General features: G+C 39.2%; 1 protein-coding gene across 1 annotated transcript; it reads left to right on the top strand.

Annotated features, from left to right (window-relative positions):
- Nucleotides 1-1,613: 1,613 nt before the first annotated feature.
- cnsta (consortin, connexin sorting protein a) lies at nucleotides 1,614-22,968 on the top strand. Its single transcript, XM_053319248.1, has 13 exons — nucleotides 1,614-1,669; nucleotides 4,413-4,501; nucleotides 4,742-5,095; nucleotides 6,878-7,602; nucleotides 11,965-11,995; nucleotides 13,545-13,631; nucleotides 13,830-13,911; nucleotides 14,729-14,750; nucleotides 15,133-15,199; nucleotides 17,120-17,664; nucleotides 17,968-18,153; nucleotides 19,413-19,566; nucleotides 19,797-22,968. The coding sequence occupies exons 2-13, from the start codon at nucleotides 4,489-4,491 to the stop codon at nucleotides 20,003-20,005; spliced, it is 2,475 nt and encodes an 824-aa protein (XP_053175223.1). The 5' UTR covers nucleotides 1,614-1,669; nucleotides 4,413-4,488; the 3' UTR covers nucleotides 20,006-22,968.
- Nucleotides 22,969-23,981: the final 1,013 nt, after the last annotated feature.

Here is a 23,981-nt window from a genome sequence, read left to right as displayed (position 1 = left end):
TGCTCATGCTTTTGAAGCTTTACTATGTTTGGAGTAATAACTTGAGTTATTTGGTTTCATATAAAACATGTAAAGTAACAAAACATCTGTAGAGACTCTGAATTAAATTATTTTATTATTTGGAACATTTGACTTTGAAGTGTAGTTCCATTGCCTATCCTGAATCCTGTTGGATTCAAGGGTTGCTCTGAGGGGTCCACAATTCAAAATGTCTCCAATGTGTTTTAATATCTAAACTCACCTTTATAGCAATCTCCAAGCCACAAGGTTTGTCAAGAGCAAAAGAGAAAGCATTGGGTTTATTTATTGACTAATGTTAATGGACCAGTTCACCATTTTTCAGGTGTGTCTTAAAACAACAGTCAGGTGTCCATATGAACATTGTAGGAGGTTTTCCTCACTTTAATCTTTCCTCCTGTTCATACTGGCTATTAAAAGATCATATTTAAGATCATATGAGGCTCAGTCTGAGATTATCATATCAAATTGATATCTACCATATTTAGTCTTTTTTAGCATCAAATTCCTTCTTTGTGTTTCCTCAGATAGTGTTCCCCTGTTCAACATGGCCAAATCTACCATATGGGCAATCTGTGCAGACGGGAAAAGTGCTTTTTTCTTTTTCTTTTGTCAGTCTCCACATAAATATGACATGAGGCTTGATCCATCCTCTTGATGTTGATAATTATGGTCACTGTCTGAAATCTAGTAAGTCCAAAACCAAGCTTTCCACCTGACAGCAGCGTTATCCAATCAGAATAAAATAAAAGTTGTTTGGGGGACATGAGCTTCAGTGCCCTGGGGCCCCTGGGTGTACTAATCCAGCCTTGCAGTTGAGCTGCAGCGAAAGTATTGTAACAAAAAGAGGGACATTGGTACTACGATTTATACTTGATTTGACTCATTTGGACAGCTGAAGCTTCATATTAGCTTCAGATAAAATTTTAACTATATTTGCACATACTGGATTTTGGCCCCCATCATTTACGTTCTTAGTAGGCTACATTATGAAACAATCTTCTAATGAATAGTATGAACAGGAGGAATGATAATAGGGTTCATTTGGACAATTATTTTAACCCTCACATTCTGTTCATATTTAATCTCTTCATAGTATCCCCTCATAATTAGTCTCTACTCTCTACCAAATTTCTGAACAAGTCATTCAAGAATATGTAATAAGCAAGATTAATCCTTAATTAAGCTTTCAGAGAACTGAGAAAGTGTATTACTCAGTTTTTACACTTATGGAGAAATGGAGAAAAAATAAACTATATTAAATGTGAAGACTGCAGCAGTATTTTTTTTTGAATTTTTGAATAAATATGGGTCAGACACTGTCAAATGTCATATATATCAGCTGCAGCTATATCAAATGTTTTCAGTCATCAAATTTCAGGATAGAAGTAAGAAATATTTAGAGTATATTTACTGTTTTCAAATGTAAAAAAAAAGGTCACATTTGGCTCTGAACAGAAAAAAAAAAAAAAAAATAGGGAGGAAATCCCTCGCACTGACGGAGGATGGCGACACTGCAGCAGGCAGGCCTGATGAGAGCGGCGGTACCGACCCCTGGATGTGTGTTAGTGGCACCTACTGTCCGTACAACAACATTTACAGCAAGGTGTCTCATGCCCGAGCTCTCACTATCAAGACATCCTTTCCATCTGTAAGTACTGTCTGACTGATGTGTGTCGCAGGACTGGTGTATGTCTTATTATGTGAGAGCTAGTGAGCTTATGTAAATCAAGAGAAAGGTTATATTTTAAAGGTGTGGTGGCCAGATGTGTTTACTATACTCGACAAGCTAACCTTAGCTAGCAGCGGCGTACAGTGCGGTGAGTCTGTGATGTGAAGCCGTCACTATTTAACACAGGTTAGTGTAAAATTGACAGATATATGTCGTTAATAAGCTAGCTCGACTCTTTTTTCGAGTAATTTGATGAATCAAAGCTGTCAGGAGTGTAACATTAAATTACAAGACACTGCCTGAACCTCACTTATTAAGTAACGTTAGCCATTTTACAGTTAACGTTAGCTCACCTTAACGACAGCTCGTATTACATAGAGACAGGTTTATTTAATCAAACATACACATGTTTAGTTAACCAGCTGCTAACCGGTTAGCTTCACTAGTTATTTAGGGGAAATGAGAAGTGTCTGCTGTCAACGTGTGTGTGCTCAGTGTGTCTCTGTCTGTCACCTGCCTGCGTGTCAAGACCACACAGATATATACATCATATATACAGTCTGTGCTTTAATAACTTGGTTAACTAAAGCTAATGTTACTTTGGTTATAAATAGACACAATTCAAGTCAAACGTTTCCTTTCAAACTGCAAGCCAGATGTAGGTTTGCTGAGTCGTCAAAAATACAAATGCCCCACCTCTTTGAATGGTAAGGGTGCAATTACTGCAACCCCTTTAACTCTGCCAGCTTATACTAGATCTGAGCTCTTTGAGAAATCTAACCTGGTATATTTTCTTTCTCCTAGTTAGTCTGTCTGGTCTGTACAAGTTTTTTTTATTTTATTTTTTTATTTTTTTATATAAAGTCACAGTGTGTTGTCTTTTTCATGGCCTCTCACAGGACACAGGGTTGTGTTTGTCCCTCTGGCGAGTGTCTTTCATTATTTATGGTTCTCCTGTGGAGTATGGTACGGACAAAAAAGGAGAGGATAGATGGTTGTATGGACAGATGGGCTCAGTGGGAGAGGGACAGTCAAGGATAGTGTTGATTAAAAGGACACCTACACAGCATTAGAAGGTGGTATGGCGGGTATGATGACACCCGTGTGTGCAACGTGGAGGTCCTTACTGCACAAGCCTGAATGTCACAGTTGTTTATCATGCTGTGAGACTGTTTTATTTTCCACTGGGACATTCAGACCTGGAGTAATTAGACTTCAAAACAGTCCTATTATTCTATACTGGGTACTATTTTTAACTTTTTATTGTCAAAGCAATGTTAAAATCTTGGAGAGCAGACTGTGTGTCCCTTTTAGGATGAGTAACTTATATAGAGCTTATGCAACCTAAAGGCACAATGTTACATCATCCCATTAGTTCTCACCTCCCTGAGAGACAAGGCTTTGGTGCTGGTCATCATCTCCCAAAGTGGAGTTCTCTTGGACACTTGTATGTGTTATACTATATTTTATACACACATATCTGTAAGGGCTTTAATAAGGACATGGATGCAGGAAGACAAATTTGGGCCAAAGGTGTTTCCTTTTTAGATGTTTTTGGTGTTACACTGGGCGATACATGGCCACAGGAGGAACAATTAGCTTGGTGCTGCAGGAAACCAGGACAGCCTTATTCCTCTGAGATAAGCTTTCATTAGCCTTGATGTGTGTGTGTTTGTGCAGGCTTGAGATTTTACCATCCTGTTTCGTATGATTAAAATCTCAGTTGGTCATTTGTGTTTACTTACTAATTTTATTTAGGATAAAATGTTGTATGTGCCATTTGTGTACACTGCAGAGTCCTTTTGATTGCAGTGGTGAATAATCCAAATTGATATTTCCAGGGTAAAGTTGTACAGTATCAGCCCTTCATATGTGTTGTCTGACCAGCTTGAATGGAGAGCAGAAATAATTTGCAAGCAGTACAAATATTTGACAGAAAGATTTACGATTACATGTTTCTGCAAGTTTTGTCAGCTGTCTAATTTCCAATAAATAACTCCTGCATTAAATTTAATCTTCGTTCAGCTTATAATGTTTGTTTTTTGTTGACAGTGTGGCAGAAATGTGTTGATTTAACTCAGTGATCATATTTGTGACCACAGTCTGTAGTGTTGATGTTTTGGATTGGATTAGATAGTGTATGTACTGTATATAGAAGGGACCATATAGGGTTTATCACATCTGTGTCATTAATTTACTGCACCTTTGCCCCATGTCACCATTACTGTTCTCCTTGTGTCCTTAATACTTTCTCAATGTTGTTTTCTCTTTTAGTTGAATATACTCTAAACAAATTTGTTCCAAATGTGTCTTGAGGCTCAGTTGCCATTTTAGAGGCTTTCTCATTTGAATATGTTAACACACAGATGTGACTCATATTGCTGTTTACAGATATGTGGCAGAGAGTGTCAAGCCTGTCAGTAGTTTCTTGAAGGTTTTGGGCTTGTGTAGGGTTTTAATTTGTTTAGTTGTTTTACTATTTTATTGTTTTTTTTTTAGGTGAAGCGTTACAAAGTTTGTTCCGCCTGTTTGTTCCGTAGCAGTTCAAGGTGCTGGTAGGACGGTTGCACTCTGTGGGGTTTTTTGCATATCTCTTTTAGGCTTTAGGTATTGTTTGACAACTCAGGAATGATGCTAAACTTGTTTCTTGTCTCTCTTTCTCTTTCTCACTCTCACTGAAATCTCTGACTTTATCAGTGTCTCTCATTCTTTCTGTCTTCAGGCTTGAAGAGTGGCGCGTCTAATTGGCAGCACTGACCTTCAGGCAAAAAGGTCGAGCGTTGTGAGGGTGGAGCCTGATGGATCATGGTGGTGAGTGTTTAAACCTGTGTTTACACCAAAGAAGAAGACAAATATAAGTTCAACACATTTAAGCACAGAAACCTTAAGATCACTGCATTGTTTCAAGTTGCAGCGGAAGGTCTGACGTCTAATAAGTCAGCTGATTAACATTTATACTGTATAACAATATAGTAGCATCAATTGTTTGTGCAGTTTCTTCACCGAATCTATGTTCTTTTGAAGTGATTCTGTGGTTATTTTTGTCTCCAGGTCAGTTTGAGGAGGAGGGCAAAGTAATGTCACAACTTCAGGTGGGCGGGATTGACCTCTGTGATAACCTACCCAGCCCTGAAGCTCTCAGTGCTGCCCAAAGCCGAAACCTCAACGAGACAAACACACTCACACAGACTCAGAGTCCCTCTCCTTCTCAAAATGACAACAGCAAGGATGAAGAGGGTGAACAGGGGAAGGAGGGATACAAAGGTACAGACAGAGAGGAGGATGATGAAGAAGACATTGATGAGGTGATGAAGGAAGAGGAGGATGAATCGGAGGGATCCAGTTGTCGAATTCACTGCCAGTCTCCAGACACTCCAATGACCGATTCCTCCTATTCTGAAACCGGTATGAACACACACATCCACACATTCCAGGAGAGAAAATCATATTATATGCAGACGTACCTTCTCAAATTATTGCTTTTTGCCATGAGCATGAATAGATTTGTCTGCCAGAAGGACTCTGATACTGAGCCTCCTACCTACATTATAACTACACTATTACAGGGAAATCTGAGGTGTGCCTGCTGCTTGGTGCATATCTCAATAGGATTGGATGTTGTCCTCACAAAGATAGAACTCTGTCAGACTCACACGGATCTAAAAGTCAGATTGGTCCTCTGTGTGCGTGTGTGTGAGTGTGTATGTGTGTGTCATAGTACACATGTACATAAACTTGTCCTATCAATAGGTTCATAGGCCACACACAGAGAGTCAGAGAGATAACAACAGTTGAGCAAAGGCCATTACAACAAGTATAAAGGCACAGTCAGTATCACTGTAACACCACAACAAGATGACACAACCGGAAAACTCTTAAGAAAATGAGTTTATTGGTTCTTCTGTATAGTTGTGGTTAAATAGGCAATGGCTGATATTATTTTAGAGTTAATGCTCCAGCAGATATACATTTTTTATTTTTGAACTTCCAGGGCAAAGAATTACATCTACATTTGCCTACATTCAAGTCAAGCCAATTTTATTTATATAGCGCCAGAAGTTTTTTACAGATGTCATTTTTACAGTTTTTATCTACTGCCTTTGCCAGTATGAAATTAAAGTCACTGTATAGTCTTACATTAATGAAGAAAACCTAGCAGGATAGTGGCCAAGCTTTAGCTGTGGTTCCTCTTTTAAATAATCTTACTGTTTGTGTCTGCAGGTCTTTCCTGAGCCTCTGCTGTCTTATATTTGACTTGTTCAGGGTCAAGGGCATAATGATGATACACATGCACTCTCTGGTTCATAGTTGGTAATGCAGCTAAAAAGAAAGCTCATAAAGTCAGCTTTAGGTTACATAGTTTTATGGCTTTATTTAGCTATCCTGTTTTTAACAGCTCTCTGGTAAATGTCTGACTTAGTCATTATTATAAAAGTGTGTTTTTAAGTGCTCAGCACGTTGGATTTGGGTCAGGCTGACTGGTGATGATGTAATTTTGATCACAGGACTGAAAGAAAGAATTGGGAGAGTCAAATAGGATAAATTTAGATGGAAGGAAACTGTGCGAAGGGTTAAGAGTCAATTTAAGGAGAGGTAGGATGAAAAAAAACATAAAAGACCACAAAGCGAAAAAATGGAGTATAATGTAGGACACTACCCTGAAATAACATATTAGGTATTTGTTGCTGGCCAGGCATAGTAATCTGTAACACTATCTCAGTTTACATTACATGATTGGGCACACACACTTAAAATGAACTGTAAATGTTTTGGTAAGCATTCAGCAGTTGTGTTCTGGGCTGCATCAGTGGTGTCACATTTTGCGACAAACTGTACATGAGCTATTTGGAAAATGTTAGCTAAGCAGCATTGCCATACAACAGTGGTTCTCAACCTTTTTTCAGTGATGTACCCCCAGCGCAAAGCATTTTTGGTTGATACGAAATCGTTTCTTTCTTTGGATAATGAAATAAAAAATAGATGACTGACTTAATCATCTGCTTGCTGTTCCCAAATGTCAGTGATATATTGAGACAGACATTTACTCTAAGTGACATTTATACACTTGTAACCTCAGCAGGTCGATGTGAGCCATCTTGTTTCAGCACTTTTTCTGTAATCTTATCTTTCCTTGTCTTTCTCTCATCTGTTGTCTGCCTGTTTGCTGCTGTCTTTTCCGCTCTGTAGGCAGTCTGTTAGAGACTCCGTATCCTTTCAGTCCTGCGACCAGTCCAGAGCCTACATCCCCTGTCATTCCAGAGGTCTGTCCAGAAACCGCATATCCCATCAGTCCAGTGGAACTGAGCCAGAGTGATGCTGAAGTGGACTTTGATAACTCCAACACTGGATCATTCGCCTCTACTACAGGGTCCATTACCTGCACATTAGGACCTGCCTTCACCACAGGGCCTATAGAGTCTACAGCACTAACTATGACCTCAGACACCAGGTGCACCAGCCCAGTTGGGCCTTCATGTATCACAGAAACTACAGCCAGAATAGCAAAAAATACTAACTCCACTACAGAGCATCTTACCTCATCTACAGAGCCTGTTGTCAGCCATGCATGTACCAGAGGACCAGCTACTCCATATGCAGAACCTGTCACATCACCTGCAGAGACATTTACAGTAACTGCTTGCGCCACAAGACTCAACACATCCATTGCTTCTTCTCCTACGAGTGCAACAACAGGACCCAGTACTGTCACCACAGGACCTACAACTACCGGTACAGAATCCACTTCCACCTCAATCTTAAATTGGGAACATATTACCTCCACTCCAGAGCCCACTTGTTTATCATTCTCCACCTGCACCACAGGACCTATCCCAAGCCCTGCTCTACTGGCGTCTCTGGACCAATTGGCACACAGAGGAGACGACACCCACTTTCCACAGTACCTTCATCAGGTAACCTGTCTGTCTTGTTTCAGTCATCTGTCAGCAAATACATGCTGGATATCACCACCATTTCTCTCTCTCTCACCATTTCTCTCTCTCTCACTTGTTTAATAGGCACTCTTCTCTTAAGTTTTTTCTTGTTCTCTTTCTGTCATGTCATTCTCATAAAACTCATGCTCTCAAACAAGTTATTAAAATCACCGTTATCCACTCAACCTTATAATTAGAATCGCGCTTCCCCTAAGGCATGGGTGTCTTCAAATTCTCCACGCACAAACACCAATACAGACACGCACACAATGACACACGAACACTACATAAAAAACATAAACTCTCAGGGCCTGATTTACTAAGATCTAGGGCTGCAACTAACCATTATTTTGATAATCGATTTAATCGGTCAATTATTGTTTCGATTAATCGATAAAAAGATATTTTTTAATTTCCACCCCTTCATTCATAAACAAAACATTATTTCAAATTGACAATGCAACAAAGTGCTCCACAACATGTTGCTGCTTGGTGGTGTACAGACTGGTTTTATATTATTCTTAATGACTTCACATACAACCCAGAAAAAATACAACAATTTGTCTGTGAAACTATGTATTTACAGTATAAATTGTGGTTCATTTTTGTAGTTACCAGTTTTACTTTTTCCATCATTAGGCTTCCATACAAACTATGTGCTAGATTCCTCTACTGATCTCCTCCTCTCCTACTGCTGACTGTGAGATCTGAGCAGGTAGAAGCTGATAGTTCACTAACTATAACCAGGGAGCACACTGCAACAAGGTTAATGATCCACACAGTGACATCATATCATTGGTCGCTTTTTGTGCTCGTGCATACGTGCGCACACGCGCTTCGTGCCGACTTTGGTAGGATGCAGCACACATTTTCTAGTTTTATGTAGTGTGAACTGCTCCTACACTAGAAGATTTTGGGCAGACCGTTTTCTCCGCTTCTGCTGATACTGGCTCTGCTCAGCTGCGTCTGAACTGCTCCGCGACATGGCATGTAATGCAGTAATCGCGCGACACAACGAATCGATAATGAAATTCGTTGGCAACACTTTTAATAATCTATTTTTATTGATTCGTTGTTGCAGCCCTACTAAGATCCCAAATAAAGTTTACTAAATTGCTTGCACAGTGCAATAGATTGCGTGTTTCGTTTGCGTGCGTTTTGTGGGTGATCTACTAAGAATAACTGTGTAAATGAAAACAGGTGCAACAGGGTGGAGACAGCAGTATTTAAATGAGGGTTTTGTGTGTCTGAATGGAGAGTTTGGATGAGCAGAAAGCTGCAAGCGCAAAATGAAATTCTACTGAAAGAGGTTAACAAATATATTGAGTTATAACAAAAACAAATATTACCAGAAAAACCGACATGTGGGAGAATATTTGTGACAAAGTCAATGTTGTTAGTAAAACCAAAAATATTCCACTCCAAAAATATTAACACAGGTGGAAAAACTCATCCTGTGGGTATTCTGTCATTGTGCCTCGTCTCCTCCTCTCCATAGTAACAGTAGTCATCTGAGCAGTGCTCAGCAGGTTAATACCTGCCCTTCAATTATTTATAGACGCATTTTCCGTCAGCATAATTACCTTCAGGTTTGGTCAATCACAATGCGTGTGCTAAATAACATATTTGCATTTTCTCCTCCCTGTATTTTGCACACTGGGGTGAATATTACATATTCATTATGGCAAACGTACTAAAAGGATTATCTTGCAGAGCTGAAAGACGCAAACCTCAGTGCGCTACGTTAATAGATCAGCTTGCACATTTTTTTGCGGGTTATGTCAAGTTTGCACACGTTTTTACACACGAAGACTTTTAGTAAATCAGGCCCTCAGTCTCTTCTCTGCACACTCAGACCTGCATGACAGGACATGTATGTTATGGGGTGTGTGATTATTTCTGTCAGCTTGATTTATAAATGTCTCCACAAGACGCACCTGAACTATGCTTACTTCCAGGCAAACGTGTGTGTGTGTGTGTGTGTGTGTGAGAGATATGTGACACTAAAAGATAATCTTCATATTTTTCATCCATTTGGGATTGCACTGTAAAATAAGATCTGTATTGTGGCCTGTCTTTGTGGAAAAATGTTGAATCAAATATACTAAAACAATAAGGAAGAACACATTTCTGTATGCAGGAAGAAGCATATGTATCATAATGCAGAAGAGAAAGCTATTAACAAATCAAAACGATTCCCACAATTATTACACCTGGTTTGAAATGTCTTTTCATGATGCATGTATCTGCAGAGCTGTGCATCTAATGGCCTCCATGTGTCAACACACATATCTTGATGAGAAAATGGACATCATTGCACAGATCGTCCAGTGATTTGTTCAGACTGAACAAGATGAACAGATGATTGGATCTTTTTTTTTCATTTGATGGCTTTTTCAGTGTTTATTTGACCTCTCTTATCAAATGAACTATTGTTACAACTATAGACACACATCAGAACCATCAAATTAAAGGAATTGTGTGTAAGCTTTAGGAGGCTCTATTGGCAGAAATGGAATATAATAGTATTTTAATGAATGAAAATATGAATTACGAGTCCTCTTCCACAAAGACCGCAATGTTGCACAGCCATGTCTACAGTAGCCCAGAATAGACAAGCCCAACACTGGCTCTAGAGAGGGTATTCACTTTTTTTGAGTTTGTGGCCACCGCAGGTTCACCTACATACTTGGAGGGAGAGAGGAAGGGAGCGGTATTCAGTTGGTTCCAATCTGCAACCTCAGCGCTCTCTACTTTCTCCAAACAGTGAGCTGTAAAGGAAAAATTCATTTTGACATGAGTGCTTCTCTGGCAGCAGTTTGACAGTTGAGTCAAATAATGCCAAACCCTGAGGGCAGCCTTTGAAATAGTTTAAAATTAACCTACCGACCTAAACAAATATTTGGAAATCTATTTAAAGGCTCCTATTCCAATCATCTTTAATTACTATCTTTTGCACTGCACACCTACCAGGTTCAGTGAGTCTACTCAATAACCCAAATTATGATCGTATCCATGCAGCTGTTGTGTCTATCGTGAGACATTACATGACTTAGTTTGTTGAAAAGTAACAAAGCATGAAAGGTCATGTAATGTAAATGACTGGAATAAAGAGCAAGAATGTTTTTGTTGCTGAAAAACAGGTTTGAAGCTGGTATTTGTTTTGGCCTTTTGGACTCCACCTCAAAAGGTTCCTGTTGGCATGTCCAGTGGTAACAATAGTGAACATGTTAGAATCACCTAGAGATCAATTTTACAAAAATAATACCAGATTTAATAACAGGATTGAATGTGAGAGTACATGTGCAACAGTCGCCATTAATAAATAAATATGGATAACACACTTACACATACGTACATCTGAATTTTTGGAGGACCAACAGAGAAAATGATGATTCAAAGTCTACAGCGAGAAGTGAGGACTGGACTGAAAGGAGCAGTACTACACAAGTAGTACTAATCCCCCCCCCCCCCCCCCCCCCCCAAAAAAAAGTTACAAATTTAGATAAATCTGTCTTATTTCTTATATTGGGTTTTAATGTAATGCATACATTTTGAAAGATGGGAAAACTACAGTTATTCTATATTTTCACAGTGTTGGTGTTGAGATTTCGAGGGTTTAAAAACTTTAAATTGGATTGTACTTTTAATAGACGTGTGCCTTTTTTGTGGTTACAGCTGGTGTGAAAATAAAGAAAAAAAACAAACAAATGAAAACTCTCCATTCCCAACCTGAGCCATGCCAACACAACTACCTGAGAGGTCATTCATTTGTCACCGCCCCTCACTTCATTAGAAATGCGAGAGCCTTTTGTCCCCTCCTCCTTTTTTTCTCTCTCTCTCTCTCTCTCTCTCTCTCTCTCTCTCTCTCTCTCTCTCTCTCTCTCTCTCTCTCTCTCTCTCTCTCTCTCTCTCTCTCCATCTCACACACACTCACTTCTCTTGTTCTGTGATCAGCTGAGCAGCATGAAAGGGACACTTGCTGAAGAGAGGTAGAGTGTCTACCAGTGTCTATCTCATTTTTCTGTCTTGCTTCTCACTCTCATTTTCACTCTCTCCTAAATGCTGTGTAGCAGTTAACCAGTAGACTGTGTGTTTGTTAATGATTATAGGTATTGCAGCAGTAGCAGTGATATGATTGTGGGTTTGCATAGAGTTGTTTGTCTTTGTTATATATCGATGTACTTTATACCTGTTTTGTTTTATATCTTTTTCGACTTTGCATCCTGTTTTTAGAAACTGTGTTCATGAGGAATATTTTCAGTCTGGTTTTAAACCCCTATTGATCAGGGATGATAAAGCATGTTTTTATTAAATGTTATAATCTCTCTCACTCTGCAGATTGCTGAGGCCTTTGTCCATCATGAAGATTGTATCCTTCTATCACTGTATGTGTGTGTGTGTGTGTGTGTGTGTGTTGGGGGAGGGTTTTTTTAGGGGGAGCTTTTACTTTAATTTGTGCCCTGGGTGTCATACACTTACCTCCTGTTTGCTTACCTTGCTGTTTGCCTGCTTGTTCGTACTATGCATATGTTTTTCTTTGGTGATCTCATACTAGCGTTTTTTTATTTGTTACTGTATCACATACTGCTCGTAGAAATTGCTGATTTAGAGTGACTTGTTGCAGAAAAGTTACAGTGCATAACTTGACGCCTCACTGACTCTAAAGACGGAGTGGTTAAGAGAGCAAGAGGCAGAGTGCAAGGGTGGAAAATGACTCAAGAAAAGAGAGGGGAGCGAGGAGGAGACAGTAAAGATAAGGAGAACATTAGAAAAGGTGAAGCAGAGATATGAGAGATTAACGGCTGTAGTCGCTGATCTGGCTCTCACAGAATACCAGAGGAATACCAAAGGCTCACAGTCGAGAGAAAAGGCATATATATGCTGAAGGAAGAGAGACACTCGGCTTCAGACTTGTGAAGGGGAAGAAAACTTCTGTTGTGTATGCTGCCAAAAATATATACGTCTGATCAGGAAAGATTTCAACAAGTACAGGTAATAAGATAATGAGTATCAACAAAGTACTTCACTGAACTGGTCTTTTGCCCTCTATGGTGGTAGAGTGAAAAGTTTTGGGTTGTGAACTGTTTGTCGGGATATATATAGTTATAATATAACATTTGAGGAAATCTTTTTGGACTCTTGGAAACAGTGAACAATATTTTTCAAGTCATCTGACATTTTGTCATATTAACTGATAATTACAATAATCAGCTGCTGCAAGCCTACTTTATCCTGAAATTGAGTGATGCTAACCAGCTGAACTTTTAGCTTTTGGTAAATCAGAAGGTTCTTTATGTATTTATGAGTACTTGTGGTTCATTATGTAGAACTAACCTTAACCAAAGAAACCTCTGTTTTCACATAGAAATGTTGATTGTCACCGTTGAGTTCACAGACCCCCAAATACATTACAGACATAGTCACAGAGGGTGCAGAGTGAGCATCAGGATAAATTTGGAAATTTTGACTGAGATTTAATCAGGAAAGAGATGCAGCAGGAGGGAAAACACGAGAGTCAAAGAGAAGGGAAAGCGAGCTCAGCTATGTGATGCATATATAGAAGGTTAGTTAGAGAGAGAGAGAGAGAAAGCATTGAGCCATATCAAAGAAGGATTGTGTTTTTGCTGCTCATATCCATAAACATGAGAGACTGCATCCTGGAGTGCTTTCTCCCTTTATCTCTCCCAGCCTCTCTCTCTATTTCGTCTTCTCCTCTTCACTCTCTCACTTTGTCCTCACATTTCTTTCAGTCTCGCTTTTTCCCTCTATTTAACTGTGTAAGATAAAGCAGTTTATGACCAAAAAAACCAGAAGAGATTTGGAGTTGATACAGTTTTTAATCCTTAAAAGCAAAGCATTTTCTATAGGGCCATGTATGTATCTGTGTAAATCCATGTTTCTTAACCAGTGATGTTTAGACCAGCGGGCATTATGGTGCATCCAACTAGAGAGACTCTATCACCAGAGAGTATTGGACAACCTGAATGCACTACAGGAACAGTGGGGTAAAATGCATCAGCTGCACACATCTACCCACAACATAAAAAACCTTTTAACTGAATATTTCTCTTAACCAGCAGGGTTTTAACTCTGATTTGGATTGTGTGCTTCATTGTGCTCTTAGAGGTTTCCTAACAATTGTTCCTCACACATGTTTTTAACTATATGTACAGTATCACAGTCTGTCTCTCTGCCTCTCTTAGGGAGTCATTGTAGAGGGACCTCCTCTGGCTTGGCAACCCAACATCTGGATACTCTGAGACACATCTGCCAGACGCACAGTCGGTTAGTCTGCATCTGTGTGTTTACTCTTTGCAAGCACATTTTCTCTTCGTTATCTAATCCACTTGTTTCCCCAAAGTTCTGTCTTTCTCCTTTTTCCTGCTCTATCTCTGTAAGGAAAGTGTTCAGAAATACACAGACTTCAAATAGATATTCATTGAGCATGTTGATGGTAGGTAAGGTTGTGTAGAAGTATGTGTACCCAAATATAAATACACAGTAAGTTAAAGTGATGTACAGTATGCTTGGTGACAAATGTGCAAGTTGTTACAGAAAATTGTTATTTTGTGTGTGTGTGTGTGTGTGTGTGTGTGTGTGTGTGTGTGTGTGTGTGCGTGTGTGCTTTTGAATGAGTTGTGTGCATCAAGTGAAGACCTTCTTGACATTTTTCAATATTTAATAGGAAGTCCATTGTACTATACTTGCCAGACACACACTCTGTGACATCATATACACCTTCAGATACTGTATGCTGAAATTGTGTGTGTGTCTTTGTGTATGGCTGTGAGCATGTATATCACTGTGTGTGGTAAGTACTGCAGTGATGGTTTAAACATATGGCCCTTTGCTGGTGCTGTTGCACTTTGAGACATTTGAGCCATTGCGCTGCTAAGGTTTCACTTTGCTAAACTCACACACACACTGACACAGTCTCACTTACGCACACGTTGTAATAGCCAGGGAAATGTGTTCAGGCTAATATTAGATTGAGAGAGTAGAGAAGGGTCACCCATCTTTCACGTCTTCATTTACTAAAACCCAGAACAGACTTCAATACTTCCCATCTCACTTTGTGTCTTGTTCTCTCTTCTGTTCATAGACCAAGGACTGGACATGCTGTGGTAAGACATTCACCACCTTGTGTGTGTGTGTGTGTGTGTGTGTGTGTGTGTGTGTGTGTGTGTGTGTGTGTGTGTGTGTGTGTGTGTGTGTGTGTGTAAGAAAGAAAAAGATATGTGCGTGTAAGAAAGAAAGAGTAGATGTGTGTGTAAGAAAGAAAAAGTAGATTTGTGTGTGTGTGTGTGTGTGTGTGTGTGTGTGTGTGTGTGTGTGTGTGTGTGTACAAGAAAGAAAAAGTAGAGTGTATATATATATGTATATGTAAAAAAAAATACCTGTTAATTATTCATGCTGTACACCTCAGTTGGATTTGTGTGCATGTACCTTTGGATTCAACTTTAGTAGTAAATATATCTTTACATATATATTTGTGTGTGTTTACAGTGTGCGTCTCTGGACATTTTGAGGCCTGTATTTGAAGAAGGTATTGCACAGCCTTCATGCACCTCAGGTGAGTGAAAGACGGACATCATGGGTGTATTTGTGTGAGTTTGTGGCATTCGCTTGTTTTGCACATTTAGACCATTAACTACAAACCACTTTACTTCACACAACTGCCATCCAAATTTGAAGTTTTTATTACTTGATGGTTCGTAGTAATGCAACTAAAACGTGCAAAAATGCTGGCATAATGCTAAAGGTTCTGATATAAGTAATGTGAATTTTAGTCAATGGACATTTTTGTAATATCTTCTAGTGTTCCCCTTTGATGAACCAAAGAGGAGCACTAGAGGTGTAAAGTGTGAATTCCACATGTAGACACATGCACATAGGCTACGTTCACACTGCAGGCCTTAATGCTCAATTCCGATTTTTTGTTTGGCTGTTCATATTACACTTTTAAATGTGGCCTGTCTGCGGACTGCGATGTGAACAGCTCACGCTCCTGAAGTGACCCGCATGCTCTGTTAATCATTAATGACGTCACGCACAGAACAGTGTTTATGGAAGGGAACATGGCAACAGCAAAAGCTGGTGAAGTTACTGGTAGTCTCATTTATGGTCCAATGCTAAAAACAGTGTGTGGCGGCAGCCGGCAAATATGTGAGCGGGTGATGTTAAAAAGGAGAAAGAGGAGACAGAAAATGAATACTTTAATGATGTCTTTATGCGGAGCATTAGCTGTGTGTTGCTCCAGAATAACGTCAAAGCCCCATTAAATGTGACCTGACTGTTCAGATTGCGGTCGCATTCAAAGAAATTCGATATGTATCCGATTCAGTACCACATTTGAAAGTGGCCTGAATCGGATTTGGAAATGTCAGATTCAGTGCGACTTGTGCTGTTCACATTGTCAGAAACAAATCAGATATGGGTCACATTTGAGCGAACAAATCGGATTCAGGTCAGTTTTAACTACGGTGTGAACGTAGCCTTAGTAGCTTTGGTGTACCTTACTGAGACAGGACTTTGTGTTGATTAGTTTTAATTTCACACCTATGGCCACTCACTCACTCACTCACTCACTCACTCACTCACAAACACTGGAATGTGATAGACCACAAGGATAAGGGTTTTGCTATCAGATGAAAATACCTGTACCTGTTATTCACTAGTGTGCTGTTCTCTAGTACACACTCAAGGGCCCATGCAGTCGTCAGTCTCACTAAATGACAAAGGGAGCTGCACAAAGTCCATTGAAGCCCTACTTGATTGATTCACTACCTGCATAACATACCCAAATCCTTTACCGAACTGTTTGTGGTTGAGTTGCATGGTGGGTAGTGTGGGCTAACAGGTAGAGGAACATGTGGAATTAAAAAAGATAAAACCACTGGTTCTACTGCATCAATTTTTATACTTTTTTAAAACTGTCCATCATGAGTCAGATAAACCCTCTTTTATGGGTTTAAAACTTTTGTGTAGCTATACTCATCTTCTTTACTTTGCGGGGGTAAGCTTCTGCTACATGCCAAATTCATTCATATTTGACATTAGGAAAATTGAAAATTTCATACAATGGAGGTGGCATTTTTTCTCTAATTTGAAGATCATTGAATATCTGTTCATATTCACAAATTACGTGGAAGTTTTAGACAGTGAATGCCAGCAGTTATTGTCTGACTATAAAGGATCATGTTGGCCTTTGAGCGTATATTTTGTGAGTAGACCTCCAAGCAACGAAGTCACTCTCACTGTGGATAATTTACTCTAATGAAAATGAAAATAAGGAAAGAGAGAAGATGGTTTGTGGTTGTCATACAGATGGATTTTCTTGTCAAGCTCTCAGTATTTTCTATGTCAAACTTTTTCTGTTTCTTCTCTCTGTACCTCTCTCTCCACCTGTATTTTTACCATACTAGGTTTATTAATTTCTTTATACCCTACAAATCCCTCTCTCCTACTCTCTGTGTTGTCTTTGTTCATCCAGTCCATCAGATTGAAGGAGGGATGGAGCAGAGAGCTGAAGACTCCTCCCATTCTCAGAGCAGCCATCCAGCAACCATTAGTTCGGAAGATAGGCTCAATTCCCCTGAGAAGTCCGAAAAGAACAGAGAAGACCCAGACGGCAAATTAAAGGGGAGGGACGGTGTCCATGGAACTCCACTTACTGACAGGGAGGGAGGAGGAGTGCCGGGATACACCATTCCAGTGAGAGGAAATGGATTGCACCCCCTCACAGCTGGAGAAATGGGTCAGTCCAAGCCCGCAGAGCAGCAGGGAGGAGATTTAGGACCAGTACAGGAAAAGGAGGCAAAAAAGGAGGAAGAGCAGGGGGACGTAGAGCATGCAGAAGAGGCTCTGGAGATGGAAGATGAGGCAGAAGATGAAGAGGAAGATAAACGGAAGGAAAGAGACTCTCCTTTTTGTCAGAAAGCACTCCCAGTGGAGACTCTGGTCAGCGAGGCTGAGGTGGAAGTACAACAGCTGCACCAGGAAGCCCAAGCTGAGGAGAAGCTACATGAGGAGACCCAGGTACAGATCAGACTCTGTGTTTAGCTTTTCATTACTAAATATAATCCTAAAAGTTATTATCTGTGAGTTCTAGTTGGTTGGTTTTGGCAATCATTTTGGTCTCCATCATAATCTTCTTCAATTGATGATGTTTTAGCTGCTGTTTTTCTTTATTTCTTCAGTGATGGCTGTTATTGCAGCTCACGCTAATTACCCACTTCCTCTATTTATTCTCTACAAATCATTGTTGCTAATACTGTAAATATGAAACGTATCACTTCCTCTATGCCGGATGATTGTTTTACCCGGAACAAATCATTGCAGGAAAGCAATAAAACCTGCCTGCCCCAGGAGGCCCACCTTCCAGAACAGGCTCATATAAAACAGCAGGAGCAGGAGGAGGGAGAGGTGGAGGAAGAAGAGGAGGAGGAATACGAAGTAGAGCAAGTTGACATCATCAGACAAGCTGCCACACTGGACGACATGGCTAAACTCATCACTGTAGAGGAGGTTTGTACATTATCATCCTTTTTGTGGGTCATGTTTGTTGGCATTTATGTTGATGTGTTTGCATGAGTGCTGATGTGTACATGTACTGAATTTAACGGTTTGCGTATAGCCTGTATGATTTGGTATTTTTGTTGTCTTACAGTCTAACATAATAACAAATGATGCTGTTAATCATCCATTGTTTTCAGTTTTTCAAAAACACACAGAACCAATAACATGATTTTGGTATCCTGTTTTCATATCTATCTGCATCTGCTCATCTCGGCCCTGCATAATGGACAGCACAGTGCCCTGTTGAAACAGCATAATGGCATTACCTAGCCATTACTGTGATATGCAGACTCTGTAGCAGCTTTGCGAATGTGGACGCCAATTTAACATGAAACTCTTCTACACTGAAAGACTTAGACTTTGTGATGAAAGCAGCAGAACATAAAATGTGATGGAACAAGATTTCAGATAAATCATTTCTTAAAGATTATTTTTGTATTCACTGAGTAATTACTTCAGTATGTGTTGAGACTTAAATTTGGATTCAGTGTCTGGTGTGTTGAGGAACAAGCTTCTGTTTTGAATTTATTCACCACTGGTGGTGTTATTATTGGCCTTTAAGAAAGTGCTGGTTACTGACTTATTATTAGTTAAATATCTGTAGAAGAGAAGAACAGGCAGACAGTATAAACAGTATATAGACAGTGTAAATACGGGATGTAGAGCAGATGGGATGATAAGCAGTGGTAGGAGTAGTACTTGGATTTAGTTGGTAATTTGATAGATTTGATAATAAACACAATAAGTGTTTTTATCAATATTGATACCAGTGTTATTATCCTCACAGTAGGTGGATGACTATGTTATTACTTCATGATAAATATATAATAATAACAGTATGAAAGGTACTCGGTATGGCTGTGATAGTCTGACACCACTTGGCCAAAGTTTCATTTTTAATTTAAACTTTAAGCATGTGCAGAACATTCAGCTTTAGGATGCAGTGCGTGGTACAGGAGGATAGTAAAAATGTTGGCGGGAGTGTTGATAGTATGGTTCACATTTCAACACTGCTGATTGTGGGATGTATTGACACCTGGTGGACATTGTTGGTGGTATCCCGGGTTCTTCCTCATGCACAATGTTACAACTCAGTGTGTGAAGATGAGCAGATGAAAGTGGACTTGGTGTGAATAGAAATGATGTTCATGTTAATGTATGTGTCTCTGTGCTTCTTAGCATATTTTTCGTTTTTCTTCTCATCTCAGCTATCTCCTGCCTCTGGCCTCGTCTCCATACTGAAAAAGCGTAGCGTCCGTATGGACAACATGAGTGCGTCTGTGAGTTCAGAGCCCCGACCTGACAAACCCTCCAACAAGAGACGGGTCCGCTTCAAAGTTCCTGATGACGCCTATGACCAGGGTGTGTTTGTTGGTTTATTACATACAGTTCAAAGAGAGATATCTCTGCATATAGTATGTGGAACTAATTATAATATAAGTGGCCTAATTTATGGTTAGCTAACCGTATACACACATTTTGCAAATGTTGTGACAACATTGCTGAAATAGTTTCAAAGTTACTTGTTATAAATCTATCATTCTATAATGTTCCCTCCATGTCCTTATCTTTCTGTCTGTCTTCCTCTGTAGATGTTGGCAGTGGAGACTCCTGCTTGCTTCTCTTCCTACTTTGTCTGGTTACCGTAGTGATCAGTGTGGGCGGCACCGCCCTTTACTGCGCTCTGGGTGATGCCCACTCTTCGGTCTGTCAGGACTTCTCCAGAAATGCGGACTTCTACTTTGGCCAGATTCAGCGCGGGATATCTCAGATCCAGCACTGGTTTACACCAGGGTTGTAGTAGTAAAGCATTTCATCAACATTGTGGAGCCACTGGCTTTTGTGTTCATCAAATAGCATTCGATGCTACTTTCTAGGACAGGTTTTTTTCAGGCAGTGGTGCCAGGCAGCTGCTCCGGTCCCAGTTTCTATTTGGAGCTTCAGAATTGGCTAAACAATTATATCAGATACAGTCGGCATTTGTAAGCCTACTCCACTGCATTTTAGTGCTCTTTGAATACTATCCCAGAGTCCATTGAGACTAAAAGTCACAGGTCAGATCACGTGTCATTCCCTTTACTACACTAGCTTTAAAGGGAACACAGTACTGAGAGAAAGATGACAACTTGAAGATGAAGAGCGCATAATGAAAGAGGAAGAACTGACCCATGGGGCCTCTCAGCCCTGTCAACAATAAATAGGACATACATCCTCAAGCTAAGTTTAGAGATTCTTATTGTGATTTAAGCATTCTACTGAACTAGCTGAGAACCGTCTTCCGTACAGACATTCACTGTCAGCCAGTGAAACTCCAGTTTATAAATCAACCAGGACTGGATACAAAAATTCACTGACTCATACTGGACTCTGAGTCTCGACTCTCTCACTTAAGAATAAGAAACAATGTGAGCTGAAACCTGCAGAGTTGTAGAAAATGATATAAAATGTAAAGTTTGTTAACTGGGGGGCAGAGAGATGCCCTGCCTATACATACTGCACAAATGGGAAGTGTCCCAATGGGCATTTTACTAGATGTTGCAACCACTTGTGTTGCTTTTATTGTTGACTTTTTTAAATCACATGAAATTTTAAGATGAACAAACCATCTTGTGGTCTACTACTTGGAATGAAATCATTATGTCTTAATCCTGTCTTAAACCTTTGAATGAATGTTTGCGGCGTTAAATGTTAAACTTTTGTCATCTGTGGGGCATTTATATATTGTCAGAAAAAAATTGAAAATGTTATTTTGTTATCTGTCAAAACTGAGCTGCTGCTGGACAATAGGCACATCAAATGTAACTCAAGGGGGAAAATTACACAATTTAATGCAAACTACTGAGATCTGCATTGCATTGCTTTTGCAACGAGCATTCGCTGAAGAATATCAGCTTTGTTCTCTTTGTACTGTACTTTTCCCCTACACACATTTGACACAAGTCTCCTGTCGCTGCCCTTTTCTGTAAAATTACCAACAATGGATTTGCAATGAGCTGACATGGCTGCCACTGGGGACTAGAGTCTGAAATATGTGTTTATGTGTTTCAGTGAGCTAGATTAAGCACTGCTTTGTGTAGCATATGCAACATGTACAGGAACACAGTGCACCACTGTATATATTCTCTCAAGAATGTTTAACATGTTGCACATATGAATGGTACAATTGTTTTTTGGTTTTTTTTAAGATATTGCAATATTTCTTAAGGCATTTTTCTGTCAGCCCTGGAATAAGAGCAGGCTTTACATGATTTGATCGGAAACAAAATATATTCAATATCCACAAACTGTCTTCAGGCTCAGTGTGAAAAGTATTTACCAGATAAGACACTTGAATAGAAGAAAATACTTAATTCTTGGCTAGGTATGGAATATGTTAGTAAAAATTTGGTGAATGACAACTAATAATTCAGTCTAAATTATCAGCATAAACCTCGATGTTGATGGGATTATTTGAAGGACGGTGGCAGTCCTGCTCTCATGGATATGGACATCATCAGCATTTTGCATTATTTTCTCATTTGCTTTTTTATGCAACTCGAAAGGATTTTTTTCCACAGCTTGGGCTTCATCAAGAGTCATTAATTTAACATTTGCCTGTTTTGTTAAACTTGTGTCGTGGAGTGGAGAACTGTTTTCCTTTCTGAAATGTGTTTTCTTCTGGGGCCTAATCTTTATATTAACCCCGGTGCATTAACTCTTTCAGTTTAAAGCAAATTTTGGTCTTATTCGGGTCGTTTTTAGTGCTTAAGATCACTCTTTGCTTTTGTCAGGCATTTTTACGTTCATACATATGTGTTATTAAGACATGTCAGTGTGGACGCCATAACAAGTGCCCTAGAGAGACATATCTCACAAAGGTCTTAATTGTCGAAAATAAACAGTACAGATCTCCCATCCTCACCAGAGAGGAGAGATTCCAGTGTCTTACCTATGCATTTTGAGCAGTTTAAGTTTAAAACAGTATTACTTATCACTCACAAAAATTAGAAAATTGATTTGACATATGAGGTTCTCCCAGGATGTAAAGAATAATAGGTTTATTTTTTATTTTATTTGCACATGTCCTCTGGCTGGTTCAGATGACTATGACTCAAAAAACCTCTTATTTAATCTGTAGCTGATTTTAATTATTTATGATAAAAAGGATGCAAAGTGTAAGTGGAGATGAAAAGTATGAGATGAATCTTGGTTTTTGTTTGGCATATTCACTTGATTGTAATCATTCTATGCATTAAATAGCTTTTCATCTCTTATATTTTCTTAAGAAGGCTTTGGCAGAGGTTATTTTATAACTGAACTCTTATTAACGCCATCATCTAGGTCATAGTTGGTTATTTTAATCTAGCTACTGAAAATGATTTTAAATTGGCAGGTTTGTTGTATTTCTCTCATTATCACACATGTTAAGTTTTGTGGTTCCTCCAGTCTATAAACACAGGATCGGTTTTATTTGTTTCACACAGCTGGTTTAAAACATGTCACTAGAACTGAACAAATGAAAAGTTGTGTTTTTTTTTATGTATGAATCAGTAGGGAGAGGTACCATTATCAACCTGTGGGAATGTGTTTTATGCATTGATAACTTAGTTGACATTGTTCTTCCAGAGGGGAGGTTTTAATCTTTTTGTTGTTTGCTGAAAACCACCTCTGCTCTGTTATGTCTCCTGTTAAAGCCATGAGAAAAAAAAGCTGTGAGCCTGTTTGTCTCTTCTGTCACAATACTGAGCTGTGCTCTTCTTCATACAGTAGCAAGGTAATGGATCAGAGCTGGTATTTAGAAATGTTAAGTTGACGGAGTAGCTGTCTTCAATATCACACCGTGGCTGTGATTGTCTTGGTTACATAGCAATACATTTAGTTGGCATGACATAATTTAAAAGTTAAGTTAAACAGTTTTTTCAGCTTGTCAGGCTTGACTTCAGCACTATGTGGAAGGAAAATACTGAATATACAAAGTCTACCAAGGGCTATGAAGTGAAATGGTTACAACATTTTATATTTTTTTTATTTGAAGTACAAGCCAACATACCTCTATTGTACAATGTGTTTGGCATCTCGGATACATGTATGATTTCTCTAAAACCCTGCCTGATGAGACTGAGGTGTATTACATTTAGATTTGACCCTTTTTCAAATGAAAATCAATGTAAACTATTTTTCAGTCTTTTAACAGAAGTTACCTGCTTAATAGTGCTCATCTTAGTTCACTTTTGCTCACAGAAGATTGCACTTTTTATTATGGTAATTTCCTCGTATAAAAATATTTTATCTTCACTAGAATATACTGTCCATACTGCTTCATCTGAAGTAAAGTCTGTGGGTGGAGAAATTCCATGTTTCACACGTCAGCGATCACCTTGATTGAAAAACTTTTGTTAAGAAAAATTGCTGACATTATCTCTGCTCCAGAGGCCAAAAGCTTTTGGGAGTCTAACATTGCCAGATTTTAGATTTTTGCTACTGGGCCGCTAACTTGAGAGTGATTCAGCTGTGGCTTCATCTTGAGGGCTCCCACTGCCCCCCCCACATGGATAATAATGGAGTCCTCCTTCAAAGAAGAATTTAGGCCTATTTTTACACATATGATGATTAATTTCCCTTCAAACAAAGTGACAAGAACCATTAGGCCTATGTCTCATACCACATATGTCAATTTGATCAATTTTACATTACATTTTTTTGGTTAGCTTTGTTAAAAAATGAAAAACAAAGTATTTTGAATGGATTAATAATCTAATTTACAGTAAACGTTCAACTACAGCTCTAGATTTGCATCA

Source organism: Scomber japonicus, chromosome 1 (assembly GCF_027409825.1).
Source record: "Scomber japonicus isolate fScoJap1 chromosome 1, fScoJap1.pri, whole genome shotgun sequence".
In the NCBI taxonomy this organism is placed as follows: Eukaryota; Metazoa; Chordata; class Actinopteri; order Scombriformes; family Scombridae; genus Scomber; species Scomber japonicus.
The sequence above is the reverse complement of the archived record's forward strand: the minus strand, read 5'-3'. Positions and strand labels throughout refer to the sequence as shown.

Excerpts from the sequence above, each read along its gene's own strand:
- cnsta (XM_053319248.1), top strand. Across the intron at positions 11,996-13,544 it reads CTTTGTCCATCATGAAGATT|ACCAGCGGGCATTATGGTGC; the intron begins GTATCCTTCTAT and ends AGTGATGTTTAG. Across the intron at positions 13,912-14,728 it reads ATCTGCCAGACGCACAGTCG|ACCAAGGACTGGACATGCTG; the intron begins GTTAGTCTGCAT and ends TTCTGTTCATAG.